Genomic DNA, 24,934 nt, shown 5'->3' with positions numbered 1-24,934 from the left:
AAACTTAAACCAAACAAAGTGAACAAAAATTTGTCAATTTACAATACCTCATCGGAACCTCTTGGATAGGAGTGAAACAATCTTCCTGGGTTTTTCCCGTCCTCGACGTACCCATCCTTACAGCTTCACCGCATTTGCATCTCGTTGGGAACCCTCTTCCGTCATCAGCCATGTCGACACTCCCTCTCTTTCACGCGAAGAAGAAGAAGACAAATTACAAACGACAACCCTCTTCCTTCATCAACCCTAAATCCCCAAATCGATTTTAATCCCCAAATTATAAACAACGACGTTTTTTTGCTTTGCAAAGCACACGCCAAAAACGATAAAACGACGTTGTTTTATTAACCAGAAGTTACACGTCGATCCTGACTAAGCAGCCGTTAATCTTGCACTTAACACCGTTTGAACGAATGTCTAAACTGACAAAATTCATAGAATTTAGGTAGGAGATTTGAAATAAAATTGAGTTCAGATAGAAATTTGCGGGATGTCAAAATTGGGATATAAAAAGTGTTTCGGAAATAGTTGGGTATATTTCCGCCGTTTTTCCAAAACAATAACAATGAAAATTCTTTTACATTGAATAAACTTAACAATTAATGTTAGAGAACAGCCCAACTTGAGACTCTCTCTTGGGTCCAAATTGTTGAAGCCCGTATATGCTAAAATCCCAATTTCTTCTGTTCTAAGTGGTCCAACCCAAATTTTTAGTTGAGATTTTTCAGTTCAACTCAACTTGGTTTTATACAAATGAAGCCGGTACGTTGACTAAGTCACACGGCTTGGCGGACACTATGATTAGGCGGCGTAGAAATTTTATGTAAAAAGCAAAAAACACAATGGTGGAGATCCAACGAAAACGAAACCAGTGTGGTGGACATCTACTCGATCCATCATGGTCAAATTTTCTACTCAAAACCAAAACTCCAACTTAGTCGTTGACCTACCATATTTACAACGTAACCAATGTTTTGATTATTCTTCACTAAAGATCAACATTAATAAACTTTTGTATATATTATTATTATTCTAAATATTTTAAGGTGATCAGAGTATTCGAGTGTCAAATTTTGGTGATAATCTAGACTGATATTTTTAGCAAATGTACGGTCATGATCAAACGAACGTCATTTTCAGAGTGGTTGCTTGTAAGATTAGTGTTGGATAGATTCTTCGATTCAATACTGTCCCACAAACTGACAAAACGAAGATACCTTTCTTCTCCACTTGGACCAAATATATATTCACACTTGTTCTAAGCTTTTAATTCATTTAATTTCCATGAAAAATTCAATACTCCATAGTCCATTCATCGCTCAGAAAGTAATTTCACAGTACTGCTATAAGCGCTTATAATAATACCAACTTGAAATAAGATTTAGTTTTGAATATTGTATATAAAAGAAAACCTATGTATATCAATTGGAACAATTTGCACATCAAGATGAGATCATTAGACAAAACTTGCACTCTTTGTAAGGTATTCATAGATTCTACTAAGACCCTACCATTTGTTGTCTTTCCTCCTCAACAATAATAGAATCTTGCTTTCACTTTTTGGAATATCTACGTATCAAGTTACTAGTATATTTTTATCAACCAACTTGATTATACTAATCGTACTCTCTATCTAGTAGTATTAAAGTAGCTAGGAAGGATATGTAAGTAAAGACATTCTTTCAAAGCATTCAAATATGATCGAGATTAATTCGATTGGTTAGTTAAGGATTTAATTTTCACTTCTATAAAAGATGCGCATGGAAAAAAATTATATGTATTGTATGTGAAATACTGAAATGTATGGGAAATTCAAGTTGAAGAATCCGACTTGTAAGTTGAAAATGGAGAGTGGGCAAAGAAACCAAGTTGACATAGGAATGCACGCAAATCTATGAGTGTGAGCTGAAAATAATACTTACACATTAATCTATGCAAATTTGTCACGCGAATATGTTTTTACATAGTTATATGCATAAATAAACTATTTAAAGGTAGATTTGCATACCCCGGAAGCACAAAAAAATTCCAATTGCTTCCATCACACTCCAATCAGCTAATCTCACAATCTAAATAATCAAAATTAATTAGATTTTTAATCAGTCAAGATCTTTCTAATCAGCACCAAGACTATGTATATAAATCATCAGATCAATCTCTAGTTGGTTTAATTTTCTTAAGGGCATCTCCAACTCACCTCTATATTTGTTTTTTAACTATATTTTAGAGTAAAATCTACTCCAACTCATCTCTATTTCTACCTCTATAATAGAGATCTCTATTTTTTCTTCTATATATAGAGGAACTCTATTTTTTCCTCTATAATAGAGTTAAAATTTTTTATTTATAAAATGGTCATTGAACTTTTAACACTTTTATATTTATGATCAAAATAATAAAATATATTTAAATAGTTTAGTAATATGATACAATGTATTTCTTTTAATAAATGTGATATTTAAATAATATTTATGAATGTTAAAATATCATAATTTTATGAAAATTTCACAAATACTAAAATAAATGAGTTAGTTTGCAACTTTTATAAGCGAAACGTATTAATAGTAAAATAAAAAAAATCTATAAAATATTCTTTTTAAAAAGAAAAAATAGAGGTATACATTGGAGCAAAAATAATCTCTATTATAGAGATAAAAATAGAGAAAACCATTAGAGATGGTCTAAGAAAATGATAACGCATGGGGTCAATTATGTAATTTAAAACCCATATCTAATCCAGGAAAATTTGGAGTATCTATCTTTAAACCTAAAGTCTGAAATTAATTTTGGAGACAGAAGTCTCCAATAAGTGAGACACACGCCCCATACGACTGACCCAGCTAGAGAAACAAATAAGCCAAAAGAACATAACACCAAACACTTTACCCTCACTCTCTCTCTCTCTCTCTCTCTGTCTCTCTCCCTCAACCAAAAAAAGCAAACGAACCCTTCGAATGACGTAAAAGCAAAAACACTGACTTTGCTTCCCCGTTATTATTATTACCAATCCAAGAAAAAAAGCTAATGATTCCTTCATTAAACAATTGAGGTTTCCTCTCTCCCCAAACCCCAAATCTCAAGCCTTCTCTCTTTGATTCTGTTCGCTTGCACACTCACATATGCATATAGGTTTGTATATGAGAGAGTGTATGCACAAATCTTAATGTAAAATTCATATCAAACCAAATCATCCCTCTCTCTCTCTCTCTCTCCATAACCTAAGATCACTCTCACATAGAGATTCTAAAACTATTTGATCTGTAAGGAGAAGAAGAAGAAGAAGAAATTGGCAACTTTTATATATATATATATGGTAAGAAGAAGCGAAGAAAAGAGCAAACCTGGGAAAATCAGGGGAGAATCTGCTGGAGGGTTTGTTGGATTGTATCCATGACATCACTGCGGCTTTGGCTTTCGCTAGGATGACTGATTCTGCTTACAGAGTAGACACCATTTCTAGACTCGCCCAATGGCGAATCCACAACCTTTCTTCCTCCACTTACCGCAAGTCCGATCCTTTCAAGATGGGTCTCTGGAATTGGTATCTCTCTTCACTCTCTCCTTCTTCTTTTTTTTTTTTTTTTTTTTTTTTGTAATTGATGTGTTTGGTAATGATAATAAGATACTAGATTTTTGGGTTTTTTTTTTTTTTTTTTTTTTGATTTGAAAGGCACTTGTCTGTGGAGAAAAGCAAGACGCTATTAAATGTTAAGTTGTATCCAGAGGTATCAAACCTTACCAGAGACAATCCACCCGTTGCTTCCTTTGCTCTTCGTGTTATCTCTTCTGCTGGTGATAGGAAAGCTTTATCTCATCCAGGTAGTAGTAGAGAAGAACTTGTTTGCTTGATCCAACAGTTTGATTATTATGGTTTCCCTTTGTTTCTGTTTTACAAAAAAAAAAAAGATGAATCAGAATGCTGACTCTGGTTTCTTACTCGAATGCAGAAGTAATTGATAAGCGGATTAAGACAAACGAAGATTTTCTTTGGACGATTGAAGTTCCCTTAACTGGAAAAATCATCATCGACGTTGAGTTCCTTGACTTGAAGGTTCTGTCTCAAGATGTAAGTGTCTGTCTCATCACTTAAAGAGATGTTGCTTAGATCAATATGTTTGGTGGAACATATACATATGTGTTGAGTTGTTGATGTTTTACCTGAATTGGCAGAGTGGAGAATTTTACTCTATCTGGGCAGACGGTTCAACCGAGAATCAATCGAAAGCAACAGCTGTAACATCCCTTGGCCGTATGTTGACAGAAAGCATTTACACAGACATAATGATCAATGCAGCTGGTGGAAGCATTGGTGCTCACCGAGCTGTTCTTGCCGCCCGTTCACCTGTTTTCCGCAGCATGTTTTTACATGACCTGAAAGAGAAGGAGCTATCGGAAATAAACATACTGGACATGCCTCTTGATGCTTGCCAAGCTTTTCTCAGTTATGTATACGGCAATATCCAGAACGGAGACTTTCTTATACACAGATTGGCACTCCTCCAAGCAGCTGATAAGTATGATATTGCTGATTTAAAAGAAGCTTGCCACTTGAGTCTGCTAGACGATATCGACACAAAGAATGTGCTGGAGAGGCTACAGAATGCTTATCTATATCAGTTACCTGAGCTGAAGGCTAGCTGCATGAGGTATCTTGTGAAGTTTGGTAAGATATTTGAGATCCGAGATGAGTTCAACGTATTCATGCAATGCGCAGACAGAGATTTGATTTCTGAAGTCTTCCACGAAGTCCTCGGTACCTGGAAAGGATTTTAAGGGAAACCAGAATGGGTATTATTATGTGTGCTATTGTTATTATTTATACAAGAAGATTTGTGGACACTAATTTTTTTGTGCAAAAGGGATTTGTTGGTCGTTTATGTACATATGTAAAAGATCACAGAACAAAGAAAATGTAAACTAGTAATCTAGAGGTGCTTGGTAAATCAGAAGAGAAGTTCATCTGCCAAAAGCTGCACAACTGTTATTGTATCTTTGTCTTCAGACGGGCCAAAAGACCGTTCTTAGCAGCAGCGATCATATCCAGTGCTGTCAAGTGGCTCTCACAGCGCATCTTCTGCTGGCCCTTTTTATTGATGAGTCTCTATTTCTCGACTTCCGAATGCCACATTTTTTCCAATGCTCATCATGGAAAAATCTTGCAGCTTCATCATCACATTAGTTACATACATAATCACTTCCTTATCCTACTAGGTACAAGCAATATTTATCCATAAACACACATTCATCTCAACATAAATAGGATTATAAACTTTTAAAACTTAGAAGCACTAAAAGCCGAACTAAAATCATGCATTAGACAGAAACAAAAACAACCTACATGATAAACTGAAAAAAAGAAAAGAACTGGAAATATGTTTTTGGAACTGGTAGCATAGAGGAAAACAAAAAGACAAAAAAAAAAAAATGGAGATCAATGTTAGAAGAGATGACAACACTCAAGCCTCCTTCACAACATTAGAAGGCTTGAGTGTTTGATTTTGTTTGATTTCTTCACAACATATTAGTCACATTGAATGAGTCTTACAAAGTTTTTAATGGTTTCGAAGTGATGCCAAGTGGTGATACTGAGTTAGTCAATCCTTTATGTTCTTCATTGTGAATTTGCAAAAATGGCTAACGTTTTAGGAAAAACCCTCAAATGGCTATGTGGAAGAAAGTAATGATAAATGCTGCCATGTTTGTGATAATCCATCCAAGCTCTGGCGTTCTGATAATTCCACTTCTTCCGAGATAATCTCTTCCAAGATCAAGATGAACAAGGACAAGAGATCTTTTGGCTTCAGATTCTCTCGTTGGCTTCAAATTCTCTTTACTCGCTTTAAATTAATCCCCCCCCCCCCCCCCCTACAGACACAATAATCCATTTCAAACTCTCTAGTTTTCACAATGTATGGATCATGCCAATTTAATGAAGGGTTTTATGAAAAAGCTATCATTTTGCCATCAATATAACACTGATAGTTTAATTGCTATTGATCCTTATTTTTATTTTTTTAAGATGGGAAAAGACAACTCAAAACTGAAAGAATTAAAACAGAGAGTGTCAAAGAGACTTGTTCTAAACACATGACTTTTAGAGTTGGATATGAGATGACAAAGACCGATACAACCCTCAGTGTCGATTACATTTCGTGTCTTTATCCTCCCCAAACTTGTTGAAATACTGTCATATAAGGCATAGAATACCTGCAATTTCAGATAGAGAGTGAAATTTGTAAATGCATTGAGCAAAGCAACAATTCCATATCAAATATAAGCTTCCCAAGATAGGAGTGATGCCACAGTCATTGACAAAAATTAGTAACTATGAGGAATTATGCAAAGATTAGTAAACGGAAGCTAGCGCTGCACAATACATATTGTTTTTTTTAATGACTTACATTTCATTTTTGTATATTTTGTTGTAAAACTTATGAATATTATGATCATTGATTTTTTTTTTTAGAGGGATGGTAATGTTTTAAAAATTTCAATTTTTTTTACATATTTCACAAGATAAAGGAACTGATTGGTTACGACGGTTACTTGTGGCTGTAGATGCTTTGGTTGTAGATGTTTTGGCTGTAGAGACGTTTGTTGTAGAAACTTTAACTATTAAAACTTTAACATTGACTGTTATTTTTATTGTACATATGTTTTTTTATAAATAGAAATTGTGCAAAAAATAAATTTATGTGGCACCATAATAAATATTATCAAAAATAAAAATTTAGAATAATACAAAAACTCATTAAAATGAATAGATAAATATTTTTAACAAATAATAATTAGAAATATATGACATAATTGATTATGGATTATAATGGTTGTTGATGCAAAAATAATTATGAGAAATGGATCTCAAAATAACATAAATGAAAATTTTATTTTTAATGAATTAAAATGTATTTGTGATAAATTATACATAGATTGAAAAAGAATGTTCAATCATCATGGAAAATAAGAAAGAGAAAAATAACTACAATTTCATTATTAATTTATTTTTTTACAGCCAAAAAAGTTCCACGACTTTAAAAAATTGCACGTACAAACTATAAAAGTGGGCAGTTAAACTTTAAAGACTGTTAAAAATAATAAAGTAATAAAAACATGATTGGTAAAATTTTGGCTTTGAATACTTTAAATTATTTTTAAAGCTTTTAAAGTCTCTCCCAGTGAGAGTCAAAGTGTGATCCCCTGCTCTACCATCATCAAAAGCAACAGATTCGCAGGTGAGAAATTGTTTTGCATTCCTCTCACTTTCGTTTTTTCTAAGTTTCTTTTACATAATTACACAATATATTATACCTCTATAATACCTTTGTCTTAAATTATAATTTTAAGTTGAGTTTAGTCATATTTTATTTTTCTTTAATTTTTAAAAATTATGTAGTATATTGGTTTTAGAAACTCATGTTTCACTTTAAATTTTATTTTATACATTATTATGTAGTATATTGTTTCTAGACGCTGAGAATGAGGCATGACCGAGATAATTCCATAACACCAATCACCTTTGAAACCACAACATTTGAAACCACAAATACATATTCTGGGCAAAGTTCATTTAGCTTCAATGATTTGTTTTGTTGTCAACAGCTTTTGAATTGATAAAGAAGTTGTTAAATAAAATGATGTGGTTAGACTTGAGAGGGAGGAAAGTACTAAAATAAAAATAATTGGTAAATTCTCCACATTATTGTTGGGAAAAAAAGTCAAAAAAATACCTCATTTATTTTTTATTTGGAAGTTTAATATCTGGTATTTTTTGGTTGGAAGTTTAATATCACAATTTAATAACGTGTAATTTAATATCTAAAGTATTAAATGTTGTTATTTTCATATGTACTATCTCTTAATAAATCAAAATTCTAGATGTTGGAAGGAACAAAGAAAAAATTGGCTTGCCAACAACAACAATAAAGTAGAGAATTTACCAATTAATTTATTTTGTTATTTTCCTCCCTCTCACGTCTCACCACATACATTCCCACCATCATGAAATGCTTTTGTATAATTAAGGTTATCTCAAATGATAACCAGAATAGATAATAGAGAATTAGAGAAGAATCTTTTCTAACTTCATGACTATAAAGTGGGTTAATATTGTAAAAGAGTATGAAAATAATGACTTATAAGATAATGATAATTTAAAATAGATAATGGAAATAAAACTCTTAAAACATAAAAAAAAAAAGCAATGTAAGATATCATACAAACTCTAAAATTAAAATTTAGAATTAAACTTTCTTGTTTGGTGTATACCCTTTTTGCCAAGAAATGGTTCACAGACACATACATGAAAACCCCACACGCCAAGCTCATCGACACTGCGAATATCCAGTCTGCGACCGACCCTTGAGTCGTTGCATCGATGACTATCCCGATCGCTACACTGATTGGGCTAGAGATAGCAAATGCGAAAGAATATGTGACTGAGGAGAATAAAGGACGGTCAGGGATCATATGGAGGAGAGCAATTCCCATGGCGATCGCTGCAAATATCTTATGGAGTGTTGTGACAACCCGTCCCGCGGACCCCACTAGCCCACCGCTAGCCGCCCCAACGGACCGTCCGTGGACCCTGCTAGCCCACCGCTAGCCGCCCAAACGGACTCCAAGCTGGCCCTGCAGGGCATCGATCCTAACCCATCACTGTGGATATCTCAATCCACCAGTAGGTTATTGGTGCGTCAGGCGTTCCTCGAACCCTGGTTCCCACCCTTTAACAACTTTCCCACAGGATAAACTGTTACCAATTGATCTGCATGGGGGCAAGCTATCAGTAAGGCTAGTGAGTTCCACGGGACGGGTTGTCACAAGTGTGATACGATTGTACAATGCCGCGTCAAGAGGATTCAAGTTGGTTGTTGATGACGTGGACAAGAAGAGAGGAAAGACTCTGATTGTGGAGAAGGCTTGGCCGTTCCAAGAAAGAGTGTTCCTTATGGATATGATGTAAGTAAACTCTCTATTTTATATCTGTTTGTTTGCTGGACGTTAACTTGTTTGTTGTGCATTAATTCAGGGATTTTATTCTTACATTTCTCAAAAGACCGGTGGTAATGGTAAATCCCCTTTAGACACCTATTTAGACGAAGAGGTGTTAGATATGGTCTCATTTAGGAGTTTGAATCTGATTGGTTATTGGAACGACAATGCAAATAGATTTAAAGAGCTTGCATTGATGGCATGTGATGTCTTGAGTATTCCTATTACAACGGTTGCATCGGAATCATCTTTTAGTATTGGCAGCCGTGTTCTTAATAAGTATAGAAGTTGTCTTTTACCAAATAATGTTCAAGCATTAATCTGTGCAAGAAACTGGTTTAGAGGATTTCAAGATATTGGTAAGAATTCTACTTTTTATTTGCATTTGAACTATATTGGTAATGAATTTTTAACTTTATTGATTTGAATGTTGTAGGTGATGAAGAGTTCAAGTTTGTTGAAGAGGAAGGGAATATTTTTTGCTGTCCCTTGAGTATTCTTGTTTCTTGTCATCAAAACTCAGAACCAACAACAAAATTGTTATGTTTACGAAAGCTGTTTGGGTTGTTATTTTGTTTACGAATTGTTATGTTTCTGATAATTATTTTGTAATATTTTATAAGAGGAAACCTTGAAAAAATAGATTTTATAAGATAACACAACAAAATAATATTCAGATTTTATAACAGAAAACAACAAAATAATATTCATATTTTATAAGAGAAAAAAACAAAATAATATTCAGATTTTATAATAAAAAATAACAAAAATAAAGCTCAAATTTTATCACTAAAAATAACAAAATAAAAAGATTGTCCGATGGGCATGTCCAAATGGACATGGGCATATTTTAGTCCATTGTGGACCGTCCAAAGTCCAAACATAGCCCATAAACAGAAACGTCTGTATGGACACACCCATTGGAAAAAGGACAGCCCAATTGACAGTTATACTAAAAGACTGTGAAGCTCTTCTTCTTCGTTATGCTTAATCTGAGTTGTAAAACCTCTTGCGATGTGCTTGAGTCCCGAGTGATGTGCTTGGGGATGATCAATGTTGATCATCACTTCTTAGATTGAGTATTTGTTGATCTGATACGTTTCTCTAAGCTTTGTAATCGTTTGTGAAGAGTTAATTGAATATTGATTCAATATTTGAGTTAGATCCTACGAGATTCTATCAGAGTGTTATTGTCCATAGAGCTCTCCAAGCTGAGATCCCAATTGCTATGCCTTCGAAACAGAGAGCTAAGATCAATAGAATGTTATCTCCATCCAAAAGGAGGAGTTTAATATTTTACGTCTCTTCAGCAGCTGCTTACTATAAGTTAGGATTAGAGGAGGTTGATAGGATTAGGAAGGTAGACATATATGCCAAATATAACATGTAGTAGGTCGTGGCGGATCTTTTCTTTAACTTCACTTTCAACATTCTTTGTATTTTTGGCTGCAAAAATTCCATCTTATATAATTTGTTGATTGATTCTTTTGTCAATAACCAAAAGAATTTGGCAGTATATATAATTTCTCTCATTGGATCATATGGATGCCATCAGTTTTATGAGATTTGTGTAGTTCTTCCAAGATCCTCTCCAAGTATTTAGCATGTTCTTCATCCGTAGTTGAAGTGACCTCTGTATACCTACTCACCCAACAATTGGTTGAGAGCAAATAGTGAATGAAACCTTTCACCAATGTTGTAGTGTTGTGTTTTACCTCGAGCTGTTGATAATTGACTAGTTTTTTTATTACAAGACAAGGCGCTGCAGGACCCTAGGTCCCTACTAGGTCCCTAACTTTGCTGTGATGATGAAGAACAATAACTTGGACTTTCAACCATAGTGGCACTACTTCAGAGGAGTGGTCTGGATTCTGGATGCAGATGGTTATCACCACAACAACACTGATAACTATTAATATCAGTGACTCAAAAGAGAATTAATTAACAGGCTAGAGAGATGACTTAAGCCTGTCCAGAACTTGTTTTACGCCATATAGCTAGCGGGCACACTAGAGAGAGAGAGAGAGAGAGAGAGAGAGAGAGAGAGAGAATCTTGAATAAAGTGAAATGGAAAAAGAATCAGAGCAAGATATTTATTGTAGAGGATACATCAAAATTTCCAATTCAAATCAGATTGATACTCTAAAAATAGATGCCGTTAATGGGGAAGATGAACTTTGCAAAAAGAATAGTAAACACAATAACCCACCAAAAGGAACGTTGTGAATCTGGCCAATTTTCAATCCCAAATCCCTCGAAAGCATAGTAGAAACCAAAGAATAAGGTGGAGAAAGCGTGTTTAGTGTCCATGGGGGAGTTGAGCTGGAATATGGCGATACCAAAGGCAAATATGGAGCATACCTACATTAAGACATGGATGGTGGAGTAATAGTAAGGGAAATAAAACATGGCTGCGATAAGAATTACAGAGTAGGTGTGATGGAACCCGGGTCCTGGCCGTACCGCGGTGAGAACCGGTACATTGGTACCATCGCCCAGCAGCTCGCGTAGGAGCATAAAACTTGGTCCGGAACATCAATGTGGTACCAACGAGGCCCAAGGACCATCAAGGGGAGCAAGGCAAGATCATATAGTACGCGTCCTAAGGACATCTATTCGAAAAGCCAAGCTCCAACCTTACACCAATGGCTCATGGCTAGCATCACCAATGAAGAGCCTTGGGTGCGACCAGCTTTGGGAAGCTTGATTTGTGTGTCTTCACCATCACGCTAGCGTGAAGACACCCCTAAGTCATTAGAAGGAGCTGTACTCTTTTTCCTACTTCGGGTTTGTCCCAATGGGTTTACCGAAGGGGTTTTAACGAGGCAGCGAGCTCTAGTGCACCTCCACTTCGTTCCCGCTTGGCTCATGACTTGGAAACTTTCATTAACAAGATAATGGGCCAAGAAAGTGAAGATCCTATCAGCCACGCGTCTAGGGTTTTAGTGTCCCCCTTATGTAAGCTTGCCTATATAAAGGCCTAAACCCTCATTGTCAAAAAAAGACTGGAATATAGAAATTATTGGCCCAAAGATTGGATCTTTGTTCATTCCTCTCTCCCGCTCAAGTCCGGGACTTGGCTCTAGAGAAACCCTAGAAGGTTCAAGAACCGGGTTCATGACCTTCTAGTCCGACCGTATCACGGGCCGAGCCATCTCGCGTGTGTCGTCGACTCAATCCACCGTCCGTTCATCCCCCATCTATCCGAGAGACAAACGAGTCGAGCATCTCCTCGCGAATCTCTCTCCGTCCGTTCTTGTCGTTCCTTGGTCCCGTCTCCTTCCGTACATCGCTCCATCTGCGGCGTCCGTCCGTACGCAGCGTCTTCTCCCATCCGCTTCCTAACTAGAGCCGAACGAGTCAAGTATCTCCTCGTGACTCCCTAGTCCATCCACGTTCCATCCGCTCACTCGTCCATCCGACGCGTCCGTACGTCCGTTTATCGTCCGCGTCCGCCGCGTCCGACCATCCGTCCGTACGTCCGCTGTTCCGCGTCCATTCGCGTCCATTCTCGTCCCTAACCGAACCGCTTCTCCGATCCGCTCCGCTGTATCCTCCGTCCGTACGTCCGTGAACCACGTCCGTAGTCCGGGGTCACATCAGTTTTGTATCAGAGCCAAAGGTTCCTCACAAGGTCGTATCTTTCCTTCCTTTACGTCCTTGTACGGTCAAGTTGAGTCTTGTTTAGGGTCTAGTCCGTTTGTATAGAGTTTGTTCTTGCTAGGTGTTTAGTGCTCTTGAGCTGTTCTTCGTTTGGGTAGTCTAGATCCATAAAGTTGTGTTCTTTTGTTTGGTCTTTGTTAGTGGTGGCCTAAAAACCACGTGTAGCGTCTAGAGTCCCAGCGCGTGTGGTCCTTCTTTTGTTTTGAACTTAGGTTGTCTTGTTGTGCTTTTGCTTTTGCTTTTGCTTTTGCTTTACCTTTTTCTATCATTAGCTGTCCAAGGTCTGTCTATTTGTGTCGATCCCAACAAACAGAGAATCCACGCGTTCATCTTTGTGTAGGGTCTGTTCGACGGACACGCGTCACAGATCGTCCATACCGCGACCATCGCCCGTACCGCGACCGCCGTCCTTACTGCGACCGCCGTCCGTACCGCAACCGCCGTCCGTACCGCAACCGCCGTCCGAACCGCGACTGCCATCCATACCGCGACCGCCGTCCGTACCGCAACCGCTGTCCGTACCGCGACCACCGCCCCTACCAGTCGTCCGTACCGACGTCCGACCATCGATCGTCCGTACCATTTGTCCGTACTGCCGTCCGACCACCATTGGCCGTCTGTATCGTTGATCGTACGTAGTTCCAAGTCTGCGATCGATAGCCAATGCTTGATTCGACATTGATCAAGTATGGAGCACGAAGATCGTTATTCCGATGATGAACCATGGTACCAAGAACACCATGGTAGTGAACCGGAACCAGAGGCTACCGAGGACGAACCATGGTACGATGAACACCATGGTACTAACCCGGAACAAGAGGCCACCGAAGGCGAGTCATGGTACGACAAACACCGTGGTACAGATCCGGAACCGGAGACTTCTGAGGACGAACCATGGTACGAAAGGGACTATGATGAAGGGCATGGAACACCGGACCGCCATTGGCCGTCCGCTACACAAGCCATACCTTATCGCGAGTCATGGCCAAAAGGTGACGAAGACTCCAAAGGCGAACGCTTGGGTCCTTACTATGCGCCACCGCGGTATCACCGGGAGCTGCAGATGGAGTACCCGAGACGTACTCGCAAAGTTTCGACCTGGTCACCGTGCGGATCATCCAGCAAGTCAAGGGCGTACCGTACGCGAACACAAGATCTTCCGAGCTGGTCACCCCGCGCATCACCGGCCAACAAGTCCAGTCGTGGCCGAGCTAAAACCAAGCCAAGCATTGTTGGACCTTGGGCTAAGTCAAGGGAACAAGCCCCAAGGACGCTGGTGTATTCTCCCAGAGCAACAAGTTTCATGGATGAGTTGATCTCTATCCAATCTCAACTCCAATACCTTGGAGAAATGTTGGGCCAAGTAGAGACATCTTACACCCATGGAGAATCATCGCGGAACCAACACTCGGGCCTTGTGTCTCCACCAACGCTGGATCCGCGAACAAGTTCTAATCTGGACCGTGATGAGACACATCGGAGACAACATGATCCGACCGTCCAATGCCGTGAGCTGCCCACACGGTACGAGGAACCAGCCCAAGGACAAGTCCGTTCCCAGATCATACCCAGGCCGGAAATGACAAGGTCGTAACCGGACCATGAACCGGACAATAAAGAAGATGTCAACGGCACAGGAGGAATCATAGAGAAGCCAGCCGAGCCGCCGGATCACCAAGCGCATATACTCGGTGGTACAAGCCCAGGCAATCAAGCGAACAGCGGTCGACTCCTTACCGCTCCTGATCGAGACCAAGCCGACCTTCGACTGCCATGCCCGGAGCAGGCCATGGTGCGTGAATCTTCATCCAGGACGTGTACCGAACCACTAGGCGACGCCAAAGGAGATTCTGACCGTATGATCAGTTTCCTATCCGGTGCTCACTCGGTAATGGGGAGTTTCGAGCCAGGTAGTAAGCTCCAGCTGGGAGTCGCCTATACCGTGTCATCCTTCTCCACTCGTAGCGCCAAGGCCATTTCCGCACAAGGTCCTATGGCGACGAATTTTTGCAAATACGGTGCGGACCAAACCTTTGTGTGACATCCAGGAGTGTCCCCACAAGCAACCAAGGTTCATGATGGGATAGGAGCGACCAATGCTGCTGGCCTTACCGGGAAAGTCTTATCCTTTTCTCTTAAGGCCTTACTTTTTCCTTTTGATCCCGGTAAAATTAGACCTTGGTTGAACTTTTGATGATGCTGATTTGGTTTCCTTTTGACCCAGGTTTTGGGCAGAGTTTTGAGGTCCGGTACATTGGTACCATCGCCTAGCAGCTCGCGTAGGAGCATAAACCTTGGTCCGGAACATCAATGTGGTACCAACGAGGCCCAAGGACATCTATTCGAAAATCCAAGCTCCAACTTTACACCAATGGCTCATGGCTAACATCACCAATGAAGAGCCTTGGGTGCGACCAGCTTTGGGAAGCTTGATTTGTGTGTCTTCACCATCACGCTAGCGTGAAGACACCCCTAAGTCATTAGAAGGAGCTGTACTCTTTTTCCTACTTCGGGTTTGTCCCAATGGGTTTACCGAAGGGGTTTTAACGAGGCAGCGATCTCTAGTGCATCTCCACTTCGTTCCCGCTTGGCTCATGACTTGGAAACTTTCATTAACAAGATAATGGGCCAAGGAAGTGAAGATCCTATCAGCCACGTCCCACCAATGACATGGCAACCCTATCTCCTTCCTTCCTTTTCCTTTATTTTCTTTGAACTCTCTTATGACCGTTGGATGGTCTTTGTTCCCTTTTTGCTTTTGCTTTTACTTTATGGCCAAGTGTATGGTTCAGATCATGGCCGCGCGTCTAGGGTTTTAGTGTCCCCCTTATGTAAGCTTGCCTATATAAAGGCCTAAACCCTCATTGTCAAAAAAAGACTGGAATATAGAAATTATTGGCCCAAAGATTGGATCTTTGTTCATTCCTCTCTCCCGCTCAAGTCCGGGACTTGGCTCTAGAGAAACCCTAGAAGGTTCAAGAACCGGGTTCATGACCTTCTAGTCCGACCGTATCACGGGCCGAGCCATCTCCTGTGTGTTGTCGACTCAATCCACCGTCCGTTCATCCCCCATCTATCCGAGAGACAAACGAGTCGAGCATCTCCTCGCGAATCTCTCTCCGTCCGTTCTTGTCGTTCCTTGGTCCCGTCTCCTTCCGTACATCGCTCCATCCGCGGCGTCCGTCCGTACGCAGCATCTTTTCCCATCCGCTTCCTAACTAGAGCCGAACGAGTCGAGTATCTCCTCGTGACTCCCTAGTCCATCCGCGTTCCATCCGCTCACTCATCCATTCGACGCGTTCGTACGTCCGTTTATCGTCTGCGTCCGCCACGTCCGACCATCCGTCCGTACGTCCGCTGTTCCGCATCCATTCGCGTCCATTCTCGTCCCTAACCGAACCGCTTCTCCGATCCGCTCCGCTGTATCCTCCGTCCGTACGTCCGTGAACCACGTCCGTAGTCCGGGGTCACATCAAGGTGGCTCGTGTAGCAGGTAGAGGAGGCTCTTCTTCCTTGTAGATGAGGATATTGCCTTGGTGCCCAAGTGCGAGATGAGCAGCAACGCCACGTAAAAGATTGTGGCACCCATGGCCGCGTACCAGAACGAACACGAAGATAAAGGACAGAGGCTGTAGAGTGATATGGAGATTGTGAATAGAGACAAGAGGGCTATTACTTTCCACATCCTCCTCTCAAGAGTCATCATCATTTCTCTTTGTTGTTGATTTGTGATAGGAGAAATAGGGTTTCTTTCTGTGGAGTGTGCACTAACAAAGGGTTTACTCTGATTTTGAAGCCCCTAATGTTGATGTTCAGATCGGTCCAACTAGAGAGTTTTAGTTTGGTATTTAGAGAGTCGAAGTTCTCTTTTATATATGAAAAAGTCGGGTTACAATTGGTAACGACGAGCTATAAAATGACGAAAAGGAAACAATTGTCGAGCTGAGAGCTCGTCAAATCGATACTGCGAGAACCTGTTCTCTTGTACAAATTTCCTCTCCGTTTTTCGTGTCCTTTCGTCGTACGCCGTACATTCACTATTTATAGATTATTGTGTCGGTTCGTCATCCGAAAAGACCAAAATACCCTGCTCGGCCTATTAATTCTTTTGGACCTTTACTGGGCTGGGCCTATTGTTGGGGTGAAATCCCCCCCTAACAGTATTCGCCCCCCCCATCTTCAGTTCGTAGTTATGCGGCGAACTCTGTGTCCTCCAGTGATTCCCCGGCTGTCGCATAAGCTTCGAACCTTTGTTTTTGACGACGAGCTGATCTGAAGTCGGCAAATGATGGCACTTGAAGGGTTCGCGGACAAACATTGGGAAATTGGAGAGTCGCGCGTGGGCTTTCCCGTTTCCCGGAAAGCATGGTCGCATTGTCACGCGTTCATCTTGACGCGCGTGACATCCGAAAGTCGTAACGTCGCTTCGATCCTTGAGTTGTAATAATGATTTCTTTGGGAATATTCCTTTCAACCCGATAAATACTCGCCCCTTCCTCATTTTAGCTTCATTTCTCTCCATCGATCGTTTCCTCAGCTCGTCGTCCCAGGTACTCTCTTCCCTCGTCTTCTAGCTCCTTTATATATCGTTTTTCTTGAGACTCTATGGCCTCCCCCAGGTCCACTTCGTCCAATTCCTCTGCGGCGAGCCACCTTCGTCGGAATACTTCGCCTGATTCTAGTGGTTCGACTAGATCGGATCGTCGTATGGTGAGGTCTCCGACGAGTAGCGACATTTCTTCGGGAACGTCGTCTAATTCCAACGACACCAATTTAGTCGAACTCCAACATCGCATATTCTCCGATGCGGCGGTTCTGAGCTCGTCATCCCTTCCATGCCAGATCCCTTCTCTTTTCGACGAGGATTGTGACGAGCTGATCGTTCCGGTGGATCGCACCATCAGGCACCGATCTCTCCCGTCGGTTGCCGACCCCTCAGGATCGCACCCCCGGCCGATCTCGTTATTATTATCCCCGAGCGCGATTAGCGTCCTTGGGATGTTCCCGAAGGGTTCATCTGTCTCTGGGAGAAACTTTTCACCGAGTGTGGGGTTACTTTTCCCCTTCCCTCTTTTTTGATGTCGTATTTTGCTAACCGCAAAATGACGATTTCTCAGTTCGCTCCGGCTACGTTCCGGAACGCGGTTGGTATCTCGATCTAGGCGAAGAGAGCGGGGATACGGCTTTCGGTCGAACATTTTGAAGAACTTACCCGTATTACAGCGTCTGACAGAAACAAGAAACCCAAAGTTTACTATGTCAGTTCGCGACCCCCTCTGCTCGTCAAAGGGGCGAAAGGGAAGACCCACAATTGGGAAGGGTCTTATTTTTTCTTAAAAGTGGTTCAGGGGGTCGTCGAGAATCCTGCGATCCCTTTATTTTATGGGTGGAACCTTTCACCTGGTAGTTCATCTTTCTTTGTCAATTGTTCACGTCCTTCATATTTTTTGTTACATACCTCGTTCGCTTCTTTGCAATTATCATACCGCGGTGCCTTCTTCTTATCCTCCTGCGTTTCGAGCTGATATCAAAGCGATACGAGCGGTGGGTTCGTATATTTGGCCAGGCTCTAGACAAAGGAATGGAGGTCGTCCAAGAAAACAACAAGTTCCTCGACCGACAGGTAATAGTCACACTTTTTCTTTGGTTCATTAACGACCTCTTCTTTTTTTTTTTTGACTTAATTCTTGTGCAGCTAATACGATGGGGAGACTTAATTTTGATGTTCCCAACGTGTCGGCTCGCTACCGTCAAGCGTCAAGTCCACCTGCGCTCTCTCCACCTTCTCGCCCTGAGGTCCAATCCGAGACTCGTCCTTCCGGGGTCGACTCGTCATGAAGATCTCCTCCAGCTTCTCGCGATTCGCATACGGCTGAGATTCGCGTTGGCAAAAGGCCTGCTGGAGCTGATTCCCAAGGGAAAAACCTGCGGGTGACTCCAGTCGTCGGAAGGAGCATTCCTCGAATCTTTCGCAGAAGAGGGCAGATCGATCTCAAGATCGATCGGACCCGTCGAAGCGGCAGAAGAACAAGGACTATCGGTGGGATTTTCTCTCATACTTTGGCGACCCGAGCTTTCCCGAACGACTCGGAGGCATGCACCCAGCTGTTTCGCAAGATCCATTTTGGGTCAGGTCGTCTAATGTCGATCGAGAGGATGAAGGAGGGCGATATGATCGTCGATCTGGCGAATACCGCCTTCGAGGTTCGCAGTTTGTTAATTGTTTTTTTTTTACTTAAGTTCTCATTTCTGATTTGTGGTCGTTACAGCTCATAGATCGCATCAACCGTCAGCTTCTGGCTACGAGAGGCGTGTTTACGATCTGGAGTCTGCTGCTTCTTCTACGCCTTCAGGTCCCTCGGTCGAGCAATTCAAGAAGCTCGAAGCTCAGCTCGAAGAGGCGGTTCGTTCGAACCAGACGCTGAGCGGGAAGATTTCCGAGTTGGAGCGTCAGCGAGATGTGGCTAACTCTGGACAGGCTGCCCTCATGTTGAAGCTCAACGTGGCAGAAGCGTGTTGTGCCCAACTTCGGACTTCTCTGGACTCCGAGACGACGAGGCTTACGGCTCGTCGTCGTGATTACGCTCGGTATCAAAAGATGGTTGCTTATCGTAGGGTTGTCGACCGTGCCTAGAAGATCTTGGATCGTCACAAGGCTCAAGCGAAGGTTGTTGAAGCATCTCGCCCGAAGTTGCTCGAGTACAATCAAGCCTTGGGGAATGCGCAAATGCTTGAGGCTTTGGTTGCCGATGGAGTACAGGAGAGAGTTCCTGTTGTGGCGGCTGAGCTAAAGTAGGAAATCCTCAAGATTGACATCCTGGATCTCAATCCCGGGGATTTCGACATTCCTCCATTTTTTCCGAGCCTTTCGCTGATACCCTCGAATGGGTTCCTTCCCCAGGTGTCGGGGATGATTCAGATTCAAAGTTCGAAGGAGGCGCATGAACAGGTCGGAGCATGCGTCCAGTGAGGATGAGGAAGCCGAGGAAGAAAATAATGTTCCTCCAACACCAACTCGCTCGTTGGACGATGATGCTCCTCTCGTGCCAAACGATTCGACTACCGTTCCGTCGGTTGAGCCCAACGTTTTGGAGGTCGGTGTTAATTCTCCTGTGGACGGTCTCGTCGACCCTTGAATTTTTTCTTTCTTTTGAACTTGTCCCCGTGATGTAGCGGATGCTGGGCCGTTATGGCATTGTATTTTGTTGTTGGAACTTATTTACGTTTTTTCTTCTGGATTCCTTTTTTTGCTTAGCTCGTACTGTCCTTATGTTTCTAAAATTTCTTCATGCTATTTCTTTGAACGTGCGAGCTTTTCTCGTGTCGCGTTTAAATAATTTAAGCTCTTCCTTGGGATCGACCGAGGTCGTTTGCAAAAGCAAGGTCGGTGTCGATGTCCTCGGAACAGAGCTTGAATTCGCTTTCCTTTGGTTGGGTGAAATGCCAACTTTGGCGAGAGTATATTTGTCTCGTTTATGCGAGTAAACGCACGGGGTCATTTTTTTTTAAAATTTTGTTTTTTTTGAAACGCACGGGGTCATTTAACGCACCCATTAAATTTTGCGTTAAATGGGTGCGTTTTCTAAGGCTTGATTTATTGCACCCCTCGGGAATACGCACTGTGCAATCTATAAATTGTCCATCCGGCCTTTACCTTCTTTCATTTTCCTCTGTTTGTTTCGAGGTCGGCGTGGTTGAGGAGGGCGCGGGAATGGATCGTTGTACGACCTGATGATGTGATTCGTTCGGAGCTGGAGTACTATCATGCCCGGATTCAACGGCTGCGAGATTATATCGTGGCAACGCGTCGACAGTTCGAGCGTCGTTTCCAGTTTTGCCGTGTAGACAGGACTGTGGCGCATCTCAAGTTTCTGATCGACGATAGACTGTTCGTCCCAAAATGGAGATGGGACTGATTGCTCGAGGAGCGTTCTCGCTGCGAGGCGTTACTTGCCGAAGCGGGGGTTCCCGATCTTGAAGAGGACGACCTTGAACCTATTGGTAGTAGGCCGTATGAAGATCATGTGGAACTCGATGCGTGCCAAACTCGGGTCGACGTGTTGCGGCGGTACATTAATCAGCTTGAGAGTAGAGATCACTACTTCTGCGAGAGTAGTCGTGTTGAGGGGGCTTGCTCCTACCTCGAGATGATGGTCTCCAGGGGTGTTGTTGTCCCAATGGACAGGCTGAAAGAATTGAAGGATTCGTGTCGCTTCCATCGAACCCTCGAACGCCGACCTGGGGATTGAGTAGGGGGCCTTGTGCGGGGTGCTTGATAGCGGCGATCATAATTTCTTATTACTCCCCCCCCCTCTTTTTTTTTTGCATGTGATGTATTGGTGTCGGCTCCCGTTTTGAACTTTTTGACGGGTTGGTGTTCAGCTCCCCTTTATTTTAATTTTCGAAACCGCTCTTATTTTATGCTTTTGCTGTTACTTCGATGCGACCCACGATCGCTGATAAACATAAGAAACAATATATTATTGGCAGCTGTGTCTCATAAACGAGACTGCATACGTACCCCTCGATCAGGAGGGATCAAGTCGCTCATAGTTCACATTACATAGATAACATGCTATTGCCTTTTTTTTTAGTAATAGTAGCGCTTTAAATGCATGGCGTTCCAGGAGCGGGGTACTGGCTCGCCGCTCATTGTAAGGTGCTCGTAAACACTGGGGTGGACGACTTTGGACACCTGGTACGGACATTCCCAATTGGCTCCCATTTTGCCAGCATTGGGCTTTGCAGTGTCCTCGAAGACTTTTCGCAAGACAAGATCTCCCTCGTCGAAGTGCCGATTGTGGACTTTCTTGTTGTAGTACTTGGCGGCGGCGAGTTGGTAGTTTTGTATCCGTAGAAGTGCCTTGTCGCGTTCTTCTTCCAGCTCGTTTAGCCTGTCCAGAATCATCTGGCTGTTGAGTGATGTGTCTTGGACGAGCATTGTTCGGCGAAGGCTTGTACTGCCGACCTCAGCTGGTGCCATTGCTTCCATTCCGTAGGCTAAGGAAAACGGGGTCTGGTTCGTAGCTAGTCGCGGGGTTGTACGATAAGAGCATAGCACTCCGTCGAGTTTGTCGGCGCAAACGCCTTTCTTGGCGTCCATCTTCTTTTTGAGGCCGTCGAGTATGGTTTTATTTGTCGCTTCGGCTTGCCCATTTCCTTGCGGGTATCTCGGCGTTGATTTCCTTAACTTGATTCTTCACTTTGCACAGAAGTCTTCGAATTGCAAAGAAATGAATTGCGAGCCGTTATAGGTGAGTATTTCATAAGGTAGGCCATGGCAGCATATGATATATTTTCATACTAAAAGCTGGACGTCTTTGGCTTTGATGTTGGTGTAGGATTCGGCTTCGACCCACTTAGTGAAGTAATCGGTGAGGACGAGGACATAACATTTCTGTCTCGACGCGGGTAGCGGGCCGATAATATCCATTGCCCAACGCATAAATGGGTATGGAGCTACGCCAGCTCGTAGAAGCTCGGTCGGTTGGTGGATGATGGGTGTGTGACGTTGACATTTCTCGTCTTTGGCCACAAATCTTTCACAGTCGAAGATCATTGTTGGCCTGTAATGGTCATGCTTCTTTATTCATAGTGCTAGGGCTCGTCCACCGGAGTGGTTACCTCCTGCCCCTTCATGAGTTTCCATCATGACTCGTTCCATATTGTTGCCGTGCAGGCACAACAGTAAGGCTCCGGAGGCAGTCCACCGAAGCAGGTGCTCCTTCATCAGAGTGCAATGGGCAGCTTTCGTTTTCAATCGTCGTTTAGCCCACTTTTCTGTTGGTACGTTACCGTCTGCGAGATAGGCGCGTATTTCGACTCACCAATATGTCTTGTCATCGTCAAAAGGAGGTTCAAATTGCTGCTGCGAGGTGGCAACTCGCCTGGTGGGTCTGATTTCGTTTGGGAGGTGAAGGGCGAGGCAGGTTGCTGTTGGAGTGTCCTCGATGCTCGGCGTATCAATTCTTTCAACTGGTATGATTCGTCGCAGGTCAGGATCTGATGTCGATGCGGGTGCTGCTAGGGCATCGGCCAGAGCATTTTCCCCTCTTGGGATCTTAATGAGCATTTTCCCCGTTTGGACAGAAGTCTGACAATGTTGATGTAGGCGGCCATTGGTTCGGTTTTGGTGTCGTATTCCCCACTGAACTCATTGGCGACGAGTTATGAATCGCAAAAAGCCCTGATTTGCTTTATTTGCATCCCGCTAGCGAGTTTGAGTCCGACGATTAGTGATTCGTATTCGGCGACATTATTGGTTGCTTGGAACCAAACCCTAAAGGATTGTTCCAGAATTTCCCCGGTCAGAGATGTTAGCCGACTGCCCACACCGGAGCCTAGATGGGAGGACACACCGTTGACATGCAAGATCCACTGTCCATCTGTCGGGTCGGACGGTGTAGGCTCGGCACCGTCTAAGGGTAGTTCAATTAAGAAGTTAGCTAACACTTGGGATTTGGCGGCAGGTTGCGGAATTCGATGTCGTACTCGCTGAGTTAGATTGTCCACTTTGTTAATCGCCCGGATTGATTCGGACTGTGCAAAATAGATTGCAAAGGTTGATTGGATAGGACGGCGATGGTTTGTGATTGTAAATATGGTCGGAATTTTCGTGCCGAAGTGACGACTGCTAGGGCGACCTTCTCCACTGTCGGGTAACGGGTTTCGGCTCTCCTCCGTTGTCTTTCACAAGCACTCTGCTGACTGCTGATGTGGAAACCGCGATATACAGGAATAAAACTTCGCCGAGCTCTGGCTTCGCAAGTAGTGGAGGTGTGGACAAATAGTTCTTCAATTTTCCAAACGCGTCGTGGCAAGCCTCATTCCATTCGAAATTTCCCTTGGTCTTGAGGAGTTGGTAGAAGGGGAGGCACTTGTCCGTCGATCTGGATATGAAACGATTCAGAACGGCGATTCGCCCGGTTAGTCGTTGCACTTCTTTGGCATTCATTGGCGAGGGGAGGTTGATGATCGCTTTGATTTGCTTCGGGTTTGCTTCGATTCTTCGCCGAGTTACCAGGTAACCCAAAAACTCTCCCGACTTGACTACAAAGGTACACTTGGCCGGATTCAACTTCATCCCGTACTTATTCAGGGTGTCGACGCATTGTCGGAGATGAGTAATATGGTCGTCGGCGTGCTGCGACTTGACGAACATGTCGTCTATATATACCTCAATGGTTCTGCCGAGCTGTTCGGCGAACATTTTGTTAACAAGTCGCTGGTAAGTTGCTCCGGCGTTTTTTAGGCCGAAGGGCATTACCTTGTAACAGTAGGTGCCCCTGTCTGTGATGAATAACGTTTTTTCCTGGTCATCCTTGTGCATCAAAATTTGTTTGTACCCCGAGAAGGCGTCCATAAAGATCAGAAGTTTGTTGCCAGCGGTTGCTTCGACGAGCAGATCGATCCGTGGTAGTGGGAAGCTGTCTTTTGGGCAGACCTTGTTTACGTCGGTAAAGTCTAAGTAGACTCGCCATTTTCCGTTTTTCTTTTTGACGACCACTGGGTTGGCCAACCACTCTGGGTATTTTACTTCTACAATGGATCCTGCGCTGAGTAGTTTGTCGATTTCGTCATTGACTGCTTGCGACCTCTCTGGGCCTAGCTTGCATCGTTTTTGCTTGACTAGCTTGTGAGTTGGGTCGGCGTTGAGCTCGTGTGTTGTGACAGTTGGATCGATTCCCTTCATATCAGTTACAGTCCATGCGAACATCGAGATGTTTGTCTTGAGGAAAAGGATCAGCTCGGTGCGCATGACTTTGGTTATTTTCGTTCCGATATTCACACATCATTTTCCGTCGGCCTCGTCGGGGCTTACTTCTTCTGTTGCCGTGACGCTCTGTTGGATCGGGTTCGGTCTTCCATCGGTCGGTGAAGAGTCATCGTTGTTGACCTGCTGCTTTGGTTGCTATAACTTCTTCGCTGTACGAATTTTGTGTTCGATCAGGAAGCAAGTTCTCACGCTCTGCTAGTTGCCGTGCAGTGTAAACGGGACTGCCCTCATCTTGTAGAGCCATGGTGTTCCGAGAATAACATTGTAGATGGTAGGCCTGTCGATGATGGCGAACTGAGAATACCATGCCATTCCTCCGACAAAGATTAGTAGGTCATTAGTACCGACCGACATGAGATGATCTCCGTCGAAACCAGTCAGAGGGTTGCACTCTGGCCTGATTTCGCTCACGCCGATCTCCATTTGTGCCAGGACGTTCCTGAAGATCACATTTACCGAGCTTCCGGTATCAATCAAGATTCTTGTAACCTCACTTTCTCTGAT

General features: G+C 42.8%; 2 protein-coding genes across 3 annotated transcripts in view; both read left to right on the top strand.

The window, feature by feature from the left end:
* The window catches only part of LOC104778406 (protein neprosin), a 648,080-nt gene that overhangs the window by 378,990 nt on the left and 244,156 nt on the right, over positions 1 to 24,934 (top strand). The gene's annotated exons all lie outside the window — the stretch shown is intronic.
* On the top strand, positions 2,749 to 4,969 carry LOC104779383 (BTB/POZ domain-containing protein At1g55760). Of its 2 annotated transcripts, none has more exons than XM_019241156.2 (4): positions 2,749 to 3,541; positions 3,671 to 3,819; positions 3,948 to 4,066; positions 4,171 to 4,969. In XM_019241156.2, the coding sequence occupies exons 1-4, from the start codon at positions 3,423 to 3,425 to the stop codon at positions 4,771 to 4,773; spliced, it is 990 nt and encodes a 329-aa protein (XP_019096701.2). In that variant the 5' UTR covers positions 2,749 to 3,422; the 3' UTR covers positions 4,774 to 4,969. The 2 variants fall into 2 exon arrangements, with proteins under 2 accessions (XP_019096701.2, XP_087365123.1); XM_087508997.1 differs by having other exon boundaries at positions 2,839 to 3,541; positions 3,671 to 3,822.

The sequence above is a fragment of the Camelina sativa genome, chromosome 3 (genome assembly GCF_030686135.1).
Source record: "Camelina sativa cultivar CO46 ecotype springtype chromosome 3, ASM3068613v1".
Classification (NCBI taxonomy): Eukaryota; Viridiplantae; Streptophyta; class Magnoliopsida; order Brassicales; family Brassicaceae; genus Camelina; species Camelina sativa.
This window is presented reverse-complemented; position numbering and strand designations above follow the sequence as displayed.